We start from the raw sequence: 12,767 nt of genomic DNA on the forward strand, positions 1-12,767 counted from the left end.
TGTATATAGATTTTTCTATTGTGTTATTGACTGTACGTTTGTTTATCCCATGTCTAACTCTGTGTTGTTTGTGTCGCACTGCTTTGCTTTATCTTGGCCAGGTCGCAGTTGTAAATGAGAACTTGTTCTCAACTAGCCTACCTGGATTAAATAAAGGTGAAATAATAAAAAAATAAAAAACATTTAGCAACACTGAAGGGCCAGGCAAGGGGATGGATGTGAGTAACATCTTAGAGAGAGAGAGAGAGAGAGAGAGAGAGAGAGCGAGAGAGAGAGAGAAAACAAAAAGATAATTACTTGACACATTTGAAAGAATTAACAAAAAAACAGAGCAAACTAGAATGCTATTTGGCCCTAAACAGAGAGTACACAGCGGCAGAATACCTGACCACTGTGACTGACCCAAAATTAAGGAAAGCTTTGACTATGTACAGACTCAGTGAGCATAGCCTTGCTATTGAGAAAGACCGCCGTAGGCAGACATGGCTCTCAAGAGAAGACAGGCTATGTGCTCACTGCCCACAAAATGAGGTGGAAACTGAGCTGCACTTTCTAACCTCCTGCCCAATGTATGACCATATTAGAGAGACATATTTCCCTCAGATTACACAGATCCACAAAGAATTCGAAAACAAATCCAAATTTGAAAAACTCCCATATCTACTGGGTGAAATTCCACAGTGTGCCATCACAGCAGCAAGATTTGTGACCTGTTGCCACGAGAAAAGGGCAACCAGTGAAGAACACACACCATTGTAAATACAACCCATATTTATGCTTATTTATTTTATCTTGTGTCCTTTAACCATTTGTACATTGTTAAAACACTGTATATATATATATAATATGACATTTGTAATGTCTTTACTGTTTTGAAACCTCTGTATGTGTAATGTTTACTGTTAATTTTTGTTGTTTTTCACTTTATATATTCACTTTGTATGTTGTCTACCTCACTTGCTTTGGCAATGTTAACACATGTTTCCCATGCCAATAAAGCCTTTGAATTGAATTGAATTGAATTGAGAGAGAGAGAGAGGGGCTGAGAGAGAGAGGGCGAGAGAGAGAGAGAGTTAGACAGAAGACAGGGACAGGCAGACAGACAGAGAGAGAGACAGAGAGAGAGACAGAGAGAGAGCGCACATGGCAGAGGGGTGAAAGAGGGGTGTGGAATAGAGCAGGCTTTGACACACTCTAATTCCCTGCCATGTTTATTCTCCCTGGCGAGGAGAGGCCTGCTGCGTCTTCAACAGGGCCGCCTGTTCATTCTCACTCCATCTTTGTTTGGCAGAACTACTGTCACATGGCAGAGAAGCTATGCCTTGTTTCTTTTGTTACTGCACAGTGAGGTCACACTTCCTCCAGACTCTTCAAGATGACATGTGGGATCAAGTCTTATTTACCAATGAGGTGATTTGCACATTGCCATGTTTTTATTGTTTGGCAAATGGCCAAGCATTGAGAACCCCATGGAGACAGTGAAAGAGGGGAAAAGGGGAGGCAGAAACAAGGAGAGCAAGAAAGTGGTAGCCTGATCACAGATCTGTATGTGTGGCCATAGGAGTTGGCAAGACAGCACAAACTGATCTGGGAACAGGCTAAAAAGGTTGGTTATTGCTTAGGATACAGATAACAGAGGGGAAGGTGAAGGTTAATCTCCAATCACGAGGGAGACTTGTGTGTATGAGGGTAATAGTGGATTCCTGCCATGAAACAATATCAGAGTCACAAGTTATTTGAACATGACCAAGCAATGGAAGAACATAATGCCCATATGATCAAATGTAAGAAAGTAAAATGCGATAGGTACGTGTATGTGTATTTCATTGTAGTACACCTTATTGTAAAATTGCAATGTATTGTATCGTGTTGTAGATTATCATAATGTGTAAGTCTAAGTCTATTGGGATATGGCAACATTAGATTACTCACCCTTGGTTCCCCTGAGCTGACAAACAGTACTATAACTCAATTTGACTACCATTGCCTTAGTCAAGCCTTGGAAAGCAATAGTTATTCTCTCAGGGAGCTGTGGCAGGCTGAGACAGGCTAGCACTGACAGGCAGGCAGCCTGGCTGGCATTTAGCACATTTGTGGAGAAGAGTTATGGGGATACAGAAATCCCCTTCGCGGGCAGGTGGGCTGGTTTGATGCTCCGGGTCTAGTTTTGGAAACACGGTGACAGCAGACTAACTGGCACAAAACATGAGTTATCTCTCATTGGCGTCTGAGGTCTCTGGTGAGATAGATGGGTGAATGTCTATGTCTTTCTCTATCCCTCATACAGACATGGGTGCGCCACACGACAAAGACACGCGTGCATACACACATGCTGAATAAGTACAAACTGTTCACACACACTCCCTTATAACCACCATTTTGTTTGCACACAATCGCTCAGAATTGCTGATGTGCAAATAAATAAGTCCATAATTGACTCCATTAGAGCAATATTGATACAGTACATACACATCTATGGGACGCCAACTGCATACCTTCGCTCAAATAAGCATTAATCACCGCAGTTTCATTCCAGAGCCAATATTGAAATGTTAGTGAGCAGAGCAAATAAACTCTTCCATTTGGGGAACATAGAAAGAGTTACACTTTTCAGTAAAGTGTGTGGGGCCTGTCTCTGTTTGTGGCTCCCTTTATGGAGTTTGGAGAAAACACATCTATGCTACACAGACACACACACAGAAACACACACACAGAAACACACAGAAACACACAGAAACACACACACACACACATATACATGCAAACACAATGTACAAGCATACCTGCTTGCACACTCAAAGACTAATACTGTCATTTAACTTTTTATACAAGTCTCAATTTCTGCTCCTGGAAGGTAAATCATAACATTGTACTGTATGACACTGTTGCCAATTGTGACTATAATATCGCAGCCAAATGTGAGGGCAAGAGTCTATGTCAACCCCAGTTTCTCTGTTGAAGATCAGTTGACTGCTCCATGCTGGCTGCATGACCAGCCCTGTAGTTTTAGTGCTACTGGTCTGGATGGTGAATATTTGCAGCATGGAAGGATCCAGACCTTGCAAGGTGTTTCCTGCCTTTTTTCCAATACTAAAGTCCCTCCATCAATCAAGGCAGAAAAAGCAAACAAGAACACAAGGGCTTTCTGATGAAACCGTGGAAACAGCTAGGGCCTGCATTCCATAAACATTCCACAGGGAGACTGAGGGCCGGATAAGAGAGAGCGAGAGAGAGAGAGACCTCATGGGAGGGGATGTTACGTGGAACACAGCCCCCCTTCCCCGCACTCAACTGTTGGCGCGCACCCATGGTTCCCAGGGAGAGGGAATATTTCACATAGCGTTCGGGGAGTCGTCTGGAGTTTTGGGAGGAGTAGGGGTGGGGGATGCACATGCTGGCTGATGATAATGATGGGTGGGATAGGGACAAAGCAAGAGGGTACCTACCTTCTACCTAGCCTCTCTAGCCTTTGCAAGAAAGTGACAATGTATGGAGGGGCTAAGGGAATTGGCAACATGCGGACAAGTGATTTTTTTGGGCCCCCTAAAATATATATATATTTTTTTTTATCATTATGTTCCGGCACCTTGACCATCCGTTCCAGACAAAAACCATCCCGCTGCTGAACAAAAATATAAACGCAGCATGCAACAATTTCAAAGATTTTACTGAGTTACAGTTCATATAAGGAAATCAGTCAATTGAATTAAATTCATTAGGCCCTAATCTATGGATTTCACATGACTGGTAATACAGATACGCTACTAATGGTCAAAGATACCTTGAAAAAAATAGGTGGGGCCGTGGATCAGAAAACCAGTCAGTATCTGGTGTGACTACCATTTGCCTCATGCAGCACGATACATCTCCTTCGCGTAGAGTTGATCAGGCTGTTGTTTGTGGCCTGTGGAATGTTGTCCCTCTCCTCTTCAATAGCTGTGCAAAGTTGCTGGATATTGGCGGGAACTGGAACACGCTGTCGCACACATCGATCCAGAGCATTCCAAACATGGCCTCGGGATCTTGTCACGGTATCTCTGTGCATTCAAATTGCCATCAATAAAATGCATATTGTGTTCATTGTCCGTAGCTTAACCCCACCGCCACCATGGGGCACTCTGTTCACAACATTGACATCAGCAAACCGCTCGCTCACATGCCCGCACGATGCCATATATGTGGTGTGCGGTTGTGAGGCAGGTTGGACTTACTGCCACATTTTCTAAAATGACATTGGTGGAGAAATGGTAGAGAAATTAACATGGTTAATAATTAACATTCTCTGGTGGACGATCCTGCAGTCAGCATGCCAATTGCACGCTCCCCCTCAAAACTTGCGACATCTGTGGCATTGTGTTGTGTGACAAAACTGCACATTTTGGAGTGACCTTTTACTGTCCCCAGCACAAGGTGCACCTGTGGAATAATCACGCTGTTTAATCAGCTTCTTGATATGCCACTGCTGTCAGGTGGATGGATTGTTATATATATACACATGTATGAGAGAAATAAGCTTTTAGTGCGCATAGAACATTTCTGGGATTTTTTCAACTCATTGGACCAATACTTTACACGTTGCATTTATGTTTTTGTTCAGTGTAGTTCCCTACCTCTGGTCTATACTATCTAGCCATGCTGGATAGTATAGTATTAGGGTCTTAGTTTCTTAGTTGCATTTGTAACTAGTTTTCTTGAATGTACAGTAGGATCTCTATTGATCACTATTTTAGTGGGAATGGGCATCATTCAACCTCTGTCAGTTGGGAATTACTCTAGACTCCAATAGGTTTGTAGATGGCAAACTATGAGTTGTAAACTATAGATTCAAAACAATCACTGTACACCAAAACACAATGTTAAGGACATAACCACCATGAATGTGATCTTATATAGTATTCTATTCTACTCCCTGGGGTCGTCAGAGAAGTCACTTTCAATAAGCATAATGGTGCAGTCATTGAGCCGGGCTCCATATTTGACTGACGGTGTCCCAGGAGGGTCAAACAGGGCCGTGGATGACTCAGTTCTACTACGGTGGTGGGATGTGGTTGAAGAGACAAAATACAGCGAGCCATTGATTCTGACAGAACTGGCAACCGACAGGGCTGCCATTTTACTGTAATCAACGGGGACAATGTTACCCGCAGCCACAAATGTAAACCCCCTTGTCAAGCTTACAGGCCGCGGCAAATGCTGGGATTGCGAACAGAGGAGCGGAAACAGGGTCTCGTTCTCCTCTTTTATCCCTTTCCTTCACTCCCTTCCAGCAGCAACCACTGGTCAATAAAGAGCCGTTATGCAAGGCGAGACCGCCGTCTTAATTGCATGGAGGCATTTTGGAGAAATCAGCTATTATTAAATGTCTGGGCCCAGTGTTCCCCATTAAGCGGTATTATAGGGGCTATGGATGGCCTAAGTCTTGAGGAGCTGGTATGGCACTAGACTTTGTTGGTGGAGAACCGTGAGACGTTTAGATCACATTGTGCACCATGTGTGACTAGAGTATAGAAATAGGATGAGGTTGAGCCCTGACACTGATCTAAGGTCAGTTTTAAATTGTGCTATGTACAATTTGTTACTTTACAAGTCATTGGGCAATCTTCATAACATATGATGACAATGGGGCTGTAGGCAATATAATTACTTCATTCCTGCTCTCCTTTTAAGTGTTACCAAAACACACACCTGTAAAGAATACCAGACAACACATGGCATGACATTAATTTGCACAATTACGGTAGCTATGGATTTTTTTTTTAGTTACATCACACCATTCTCTTGAACAAGATAGCATTATTATACTTAAAAAAAACACATTTTCATTACCTTTTCATAGACACGTGAGTGGGCATATTTTGGTCACAGTTGGCTTTTCACTGTTTAACTGGCAACTCTTAGTCATGAGTTAAGGTTACTTTGACATGAGATGTTCTGACCCTCTGTCAGGTGACAACTGAATGGACAACTATTCACTATGCCCAAAACAACACACAGGATGTTTTCACCCAATCTCAACAAACCTCCCTTTAGGGTCGGTCAACAGTTTTACTGTAGAGGAACCAAAAGTCTTTAAAGTAGCCATGTGTAACATTAGCTTATCCCCCTTCAAGTATATGGGGCCTTCAGAAAACATGGCCCTGTGCCCTCAAAGATTTTATTCATCTCACTAAAAGCCAGACTGTAAACAATTAACCGTTGACACATGTATTACTGCAGTGCTAATGTCTGCCTCATAACGTGTGCCAACGTTAAAGCAGCGTTGAATCTGATGGAGTGCATACTGAGGCTGGTTGTGTTTTTCAATAAACTGGGCACAGTATATGATGACGTACACTGTCTGATGTGCTGTCGTTTCTTGTCTCTCTCTGGAACAATATCGACTTCAGGCCTCAAACTCAAGCCAATGTGTTTACTTCTCCTTTGTCCTTTCCTTCTAATCAGCAACTTAGAACAGTCTCCCCCTAGCCAATCAATGATTGTACAATAATATATCAATTACGTGCCACAGAGGAGAAAAAACAGACTCTGTTGTGGCCCTTGCTTGCTCTCACCTTTGGAGCCCTACAACTAGCATTTTAGCACGTTAGCACCTTCTGTGAGAGTTTCCCCGTATGATGCAGAGAATCTCACACTTTTGGTCTCTGGAGAGAAACACATCTTGAACTAATTTAAGGGGACACTATGAGGATATGCATGACTGCCATATGGACAGGCATGACTGTCTCTGAATCTCTTTAAGGAAGGGTGAGGAGTTATAGAGGCTTAGATTGTAATCTGATCCCTGGGTTAAAAAGACATTCCCCTACCAGTAACTATGTGGGGCCCCGGTGTCAACTAGTGACAGCAGGTAGTTGTTGGAGATGTCTCTCGTCAAACTGTTCCTGTAAACCAATCACAGTGTATCTGGCTTATAAATTTAAAGTGCTGGAACATGTTTAAAACAGGACCAGAAAAAAATAACTCCTAAATAACTTCTACCAGATCATAACAAACCGTATGTTTTGGATGATTTAGCTAATGTTGATAATAGGATAGCACTATGTTCTGTAGAGACATTAAAATGGTGGACCGTTATCTTTCCTGAAGAGGGATTGAAACACATCCACACGCACAGATTGCACCGAAACATAGATGACAGACGTGATTAGCCATCACACACAGTACACGTGCCCGCGCTTGAACACACACACAGAAGCTGTACTTATGTTTACCATCAAGGAAGAGGAAAATAACACAGTGCGGGAGGGGAGGAGGAATGAAGCTGGTGCTGCTAAAATACACAACAGGAATGTAAACAAAGTGGTGCCGCACAAGATACGGTGTTCCCGTTTTACAGATACGGAGTGAGGGTCTACAGATGTAGGATCTTAATTTGAGCCAGTTTGCTACATTAGGAAAATAATCCTGCACTAACAATAATTATTACGTAAATTATTATTTGGATTATAATTTATGTACATTTTTGTAGGGGTTGATACATTTTTCCTAACGGAAAATCTCATTTCAAAGTGGAAATTCTAAGCTTTAGAAGCCTTTTTAAACCTCAAATACACTACAAGTTTAAAATGTCCTGTCCTTTGCAGGAAAGTTCTCCAGCAACAGGGCGATCGAATTAAGATCCTACACCTGTATGATAAACTCTTGTTCCCCTGATTGCAGTGTGTGTGTGTGTGTGTGTGTGTGTGTGTGTGTGTGTGTGTGTGTGTGTGTGTGTGTGTGTGTGTGTGTGTGTGTGTGTGCGTGCGTGCGTGTGTGTGTGTGTAGGGCGGCACACAATTGGCCCAGCGTCATCCGGGTTTGGTCGGGGTAGGCCGTCATTGTAAATAAGGATTTGTTCTTAACTGACTTGCCTAGTTAAATAAAGGTTAAATCAATAAAAAATGATAATAATAAAAAAGAAAAATATCCACGAAATGCAACAAGCCCCAAAGTTCCATAATGGGACTAACAACATTCCTTACCACACAGTACAAAGCATTGCTCTGCCAAAATCCTCATCCAAATGTTTTAGGGGCAGAGTAAAATGGTGGACCTGGAATTCTAAAGGTGCTCTTAAATCACAATTAGAGGCAAGCAGCGCAAATAAGAAGAATGCTCTACATTCTACAGGATCTCAGTATACAGTCTATGTGGTTATAGGACATGATGTGAGACATTTTCACACACACACACACACACACTCTCTCACACTCAAAACTCACACACCCCTTCATCACCCGCTCTCGCTCTAAAACGCAACTCTACTATTCATCTGTTTCCCTGGCTCGCTCGGTGATACTGTATTTTGTTGCATGGGGACATCTATCATCTATCTATCTGCAGTCCGATGTGGACTGCAGCAAAGCTTGGCTAACAGACAGAAGGTGAAAATAAATATGCTTCTACGACAAAACTGAAACCAAGTCTCTCTCGGGTTCCCTGCCAATGGATGCTATAGGTACAGTATTCCCACACAAAACAAGCTTCATCCCAATGTTCTAGTGAGACGGTCCATATTGGTTCACATTTCTCTTGGCCATACATGAACAAGGAATTCCTGATATGGTGAGGCAAGCGGGGAGGAATTCTGTCCAGGACTGGACTAATAATGGGAAGAAGCAAGAGGGGGAGAGATACTTGGAGACTGATGAACATGGGTGCGCCACACTCAAACACAAACACACACACACACACACACACATCCACACACACACACACACACACACACACACACACACACACACAGAATGTTGTATACATTACCTCTGGGATGTCTTTAAGAGCAAACTCTGCTCATTTCCCACGAGCTCCAAACTCACTGATGAATACTCTCTAAGTTTTCTCCCTATTCTGTTGCTCTTTTCCCCCCAATTTGACGCAAATTGGATGCAATTGCATCTGCTATAAGAGCCAAAAATTCCCAAACTGCTGTTAGTTTCTCACGGTTGAGACGGAGTGACTGTGGTTATTATTGGACAGGGAGCAGGGTCAGGGTCTAGTGTTGGGTGCTGCGTGGACACACACACACACACACACACACACACACACACACACACACACACACACACACACACACACACACACACACACACACACACACACACACACACCTCTGACTTCTCAAACAACATACACACATACACAGCTTATACATTTAAGGAGAATGACTTCATGCAGTATGTCTCACCTCACAAGCATTATAAGGTATTATTAATTATATGGATGGACCCACAACTACATATATGGAGCCTCTGAGTCAAAAGGGGAGTGAGCTACAGTAGAGGCAGAGATAACGGTACAGGGGAGAGGCAGGTCCGGCAGCACATGCAGACCCAGACGCACACACACAAACAACCCTCAAGGAGAACACCTATTGCCCGCCACTTATAGCCATATTTGTCATTCCTGTCAGATACACACATAACTCTCCAACTACCCCTCATTTTCTCTAACACACACCCTCAAAGAAGACTCACACACTCACACACACACACACACACACACAAACACACACAAAAAAAGATCCTTCAGTAAAGGGGGCAAAAGCCATTTTATGTCCTGAGAACAAGCTCTGAACAGTTTGACAACACGGGACCACCCAAAGCATGCTAAATGGACCATAACACGATGGTACCAATAAACTAACTACTGTCTACCACATGGAAGTGCATGTAGTGAACTGAAAGGTGATGCTCTATTTCACATGGACAGTGCACACACCCCTGTTCCCTTCTCATTCTGTCTCATTATTCTCGTTATGCCTGTCTGTCTGTCTGTCTGTCACACACACAGACACACACACACATCTGAGAGCACTTAGAACTTGCTGTCTCTTTATGCAGAACAAGCAAACACAGTGTGCCAGTGCCAGGGGTTGCTATTCCATTCACCGCTGGAGTTGCACAACCTAGACCGGAGACTACCTAGCTCAAATCCCAGACATAACTACCGGGTAAACAAGCGCTCTCCTCACAAACGAGAGGAGCGTGGGACCAGCCTGTTCTTCTTACCTGATACACAGCCGTAGCCATCCTCTCTCACTGTCTCTCTCTCTCTTTCACTCGTTCCTTCTTTTGCTGTTTCCACGTTTAGTGCGACATCGTCCTTTCTTTCAGTGTGCAGAGAGGCAGAGAATGGCTTGCTTTGTCGGCATGCACACTAGATGGGGTAATCCAAAGGCTGCCTACCTAGGCTGGAGAGATCGTGGAGGTGTGTGTGAGAGAGAGAGAGGTATGTATTTTTCTGGCTTCACAAGGCTCCACGCTAATAGCTCTGGCTTTTCGTTCCTCTCTCCCTCTTGCCAGAAAAATGAGCATAGAAATGTCTCAAGTCTCTTTATACGGTCAAGTGCCACGAAGAGGGCCAAATAGTGAGCCCTAACACCCAAGATCTGGAACAGCACACTGCAGCACTCAGCACCAACAAATTGGGAAAGTCTGGCTGCGGGCTATTGCTAATCCCCCCTTTCTCTCTCTCCGCTCTCTCGCTATTTCTCTCCTTGCTCTCCTCCCTCTCACTTAGTCACTCCTTCCTCCTTTACTCTCTCTCTCACTCTGAGCACATGCTCGCAAGCAAGGAGAGAGGGGAAAAAAACATCAGAAGTATATCTAGGTACATTTCCCAAGGAGTGCAGGGGTTGGACTTGAGCTTGACACAAGACGAAAGCCCCCTTTTTTTTCTCCCTCTCGTTGTTATCAGGTTCTCGGGTTACAGGTTAAATACGAGTTGACAAGCTCATGTCTTGCCTCTCTCTCCCTCTTTCACACACACATTCACAGACACAGTCACAAACACACACACACACACACACACACACACACACACACACACACACACACACACACACACACACACACACACACACACACACACACACACACACACACACACACACACACACACAAACTGAGAAGCTTCAGAAAAGCTCCAATATCCCTTGAAACAATAGCTTAGTCCTGTAGGGTCTTTCAAATGACTAAAATAGAGACTGTGTAGTAATAATAACGGACCTACATTCATACAGATGTTGTTTACTGTATCCAGCTCGCTAATAATCACCTAAATGAAAGATAGACCACCAGGGAGCGTATAACTTTTATTTAAAATGATGGATAGAGGATGATTTTGGGGAAATTTTGACGCAGAGGAAATATTACACATTTTCAGTGCGTCCCCCCAGACCTCATTGAAAATCGAATGTGGCAAAATGAGTTTGTCACCCCTGGTTTAGTCCCTTGTGTTCTAGTGATCTATTGATACTATTGATTATGTTTCATAAGGAAACAACAACAGACTTTCAGCTACTAAACATTGTGATTTACATTTAATGTAGTGCTTTTTCATGAAATCTAGTCAAAAATCTAAATCAAATTAGTGACAATTATCTACAGTGCCTTGCGAAAGTATTCGGCCCCATTGAACTTTGCGACCTTTTGCCACATTTCAGGCTTCAAACATAAAGATAGAAAACTGTATTTTTTTGTGAAGAATCAACAACAAGTGGGACACAATCATGAAGTGGAACGACATTTATTGGATATTTCAAACTTTTTTAACAAATCAAAAACTGAAAAATTGGGTGTGCAAAATTATTCAGCCCCTTTACTTTCAGTGCAGCAAACTCTCTCCAGAAGTTCAGTGAGGATCTCTGAATGATCCAATGTTGACCTAAATGACTAATGATGATAAATACAATCCACCTGTGTGTAATCAAGTCTCTGTATAAATGCACCTGCACTGTGATAGTCTCAGAGGTCCGTTAAAAGCGCAGAGAGCATCATGAAGAACAAGGAACACACCAGGCAGGTCCGAGGTACTGTTGTGAAGAAGTTTAAAGCCGGATTTGGATACAAAAAGATTTCCCAAGCTTTAAACATCCCAAGGAGCACTGTGCAAGCGATAATATTGAAATGGAAGGAGTATCAGACCACTGCAAATCTACCAAGACCTGGCCGTCCCTCTAAACTTTCAGCTCATACAAGGAGAAGACTGATCAGAGATGCAGCCAAGAGGCCCATGATCACTCTGGATGAACTGCAGAGATCTACAGCTGAGGTGGGAGACTCTGTCCATAGGACAACAATCAGTCGTATATTGCACAAATCTGGCCTTTATGGAAGAGTGGCAAGAAGAAAGCCATTTCTTAAAGATATCCATAAAAAGTGTCATTTAAAGTTTGCCACAAGCCACCTGGGAGACACACCAAACATGTGGAAGAAGGTGCTCTGGTCAGATGAAACCAAAATTGAACTTTTTGGCAACAATGCAAAACGCTATGTTTGGCGTAAAAGCAACACAGCTGAACACACCATCCCCACTGTCAAACATGGTGGTGGCAGCATCATGGTTTGGGCCTGCTTTTCTTCAGCAGGGACAGGGAAGATGGTTAAAATTGATGGGAAGATGGATGGAGCCAAATACAGGACCATTCTGGAAGAAAACCTGATGGAGTCTGCAAAAGACCTGAGACTGGGACGGAGATTTGTCTTCCAACAAGACAATGATCCAAAACGTAAAGCAAAATCTACAATGGAATGGTTCAAAAATAAACATATCCAGGTGTTAGAATGGCCAAGTCAAAGTCCAGACCTGAATCCAATCGAGAATCTGTGGAAAGAACTGAAAACTGCTGTTCACAAATGCTCTCCATCCAACCTCACTGAGCTCGAGCTGTTTTGCAAGGAGGAATGGGAAAAAATGTCAGTCTCTCGATGTGCAAAACTGATAGAGACATACCCCAAGCGACTTACAGCTGTAATTTCAGCAAAAGGTGGCGCTACAAAGTATTA

The 12,767-nt window shown here is 43.1% G+C and overlaps 1 protein-coding gene across 29 annotated transcripts in view; it reads right to left on the reverse strand.

Annotated features, from left to right (window-relative positions):
• tns1b (tensin 1b) overlaps positions 1-12,767 on the reverse strand; it is a 278,602-nt gene that overhangs the window by 118,673 nt on the left and 147,162 nt on the right. For 6 of the 29 annotated variants that reach the window (XM_090215547.1, XM_090215544.1, XM_090215549.1 and 3 more), the window contains exon 1: positions 9,990-10,735. The exons of the other annotated variants lie outside the window; for them this stretch is intronic. In XM_090215547.1, coding sequence (XP_090071673.1) covers positions 9,990-10,010 — 21 coding nt within the window. In that variant the 5' untranslated portion in view covers positions 10,011-10,735. Of the gene's footprint in view, positions 1-9,989; positions 10,736-12,767 lie in introns of those variants that run through there. 29 annotated transcript variants of the gene reach the window in all.

Source organism: Oncorhynchus mykiss, chromosome 22, assembly GCF_057628025.1.
Source record: "Oncorhynchus mykiss isolate SJ-2025 chromosome 22, ASM5762802v1, whole genome shotgun sequence".
NCBI lineage: Eukaryota > Metazoa > Chordata > Actinopteri > Salmoniformes > Salmonidae > Oncorhynchus > Oncorhynchus mykiss.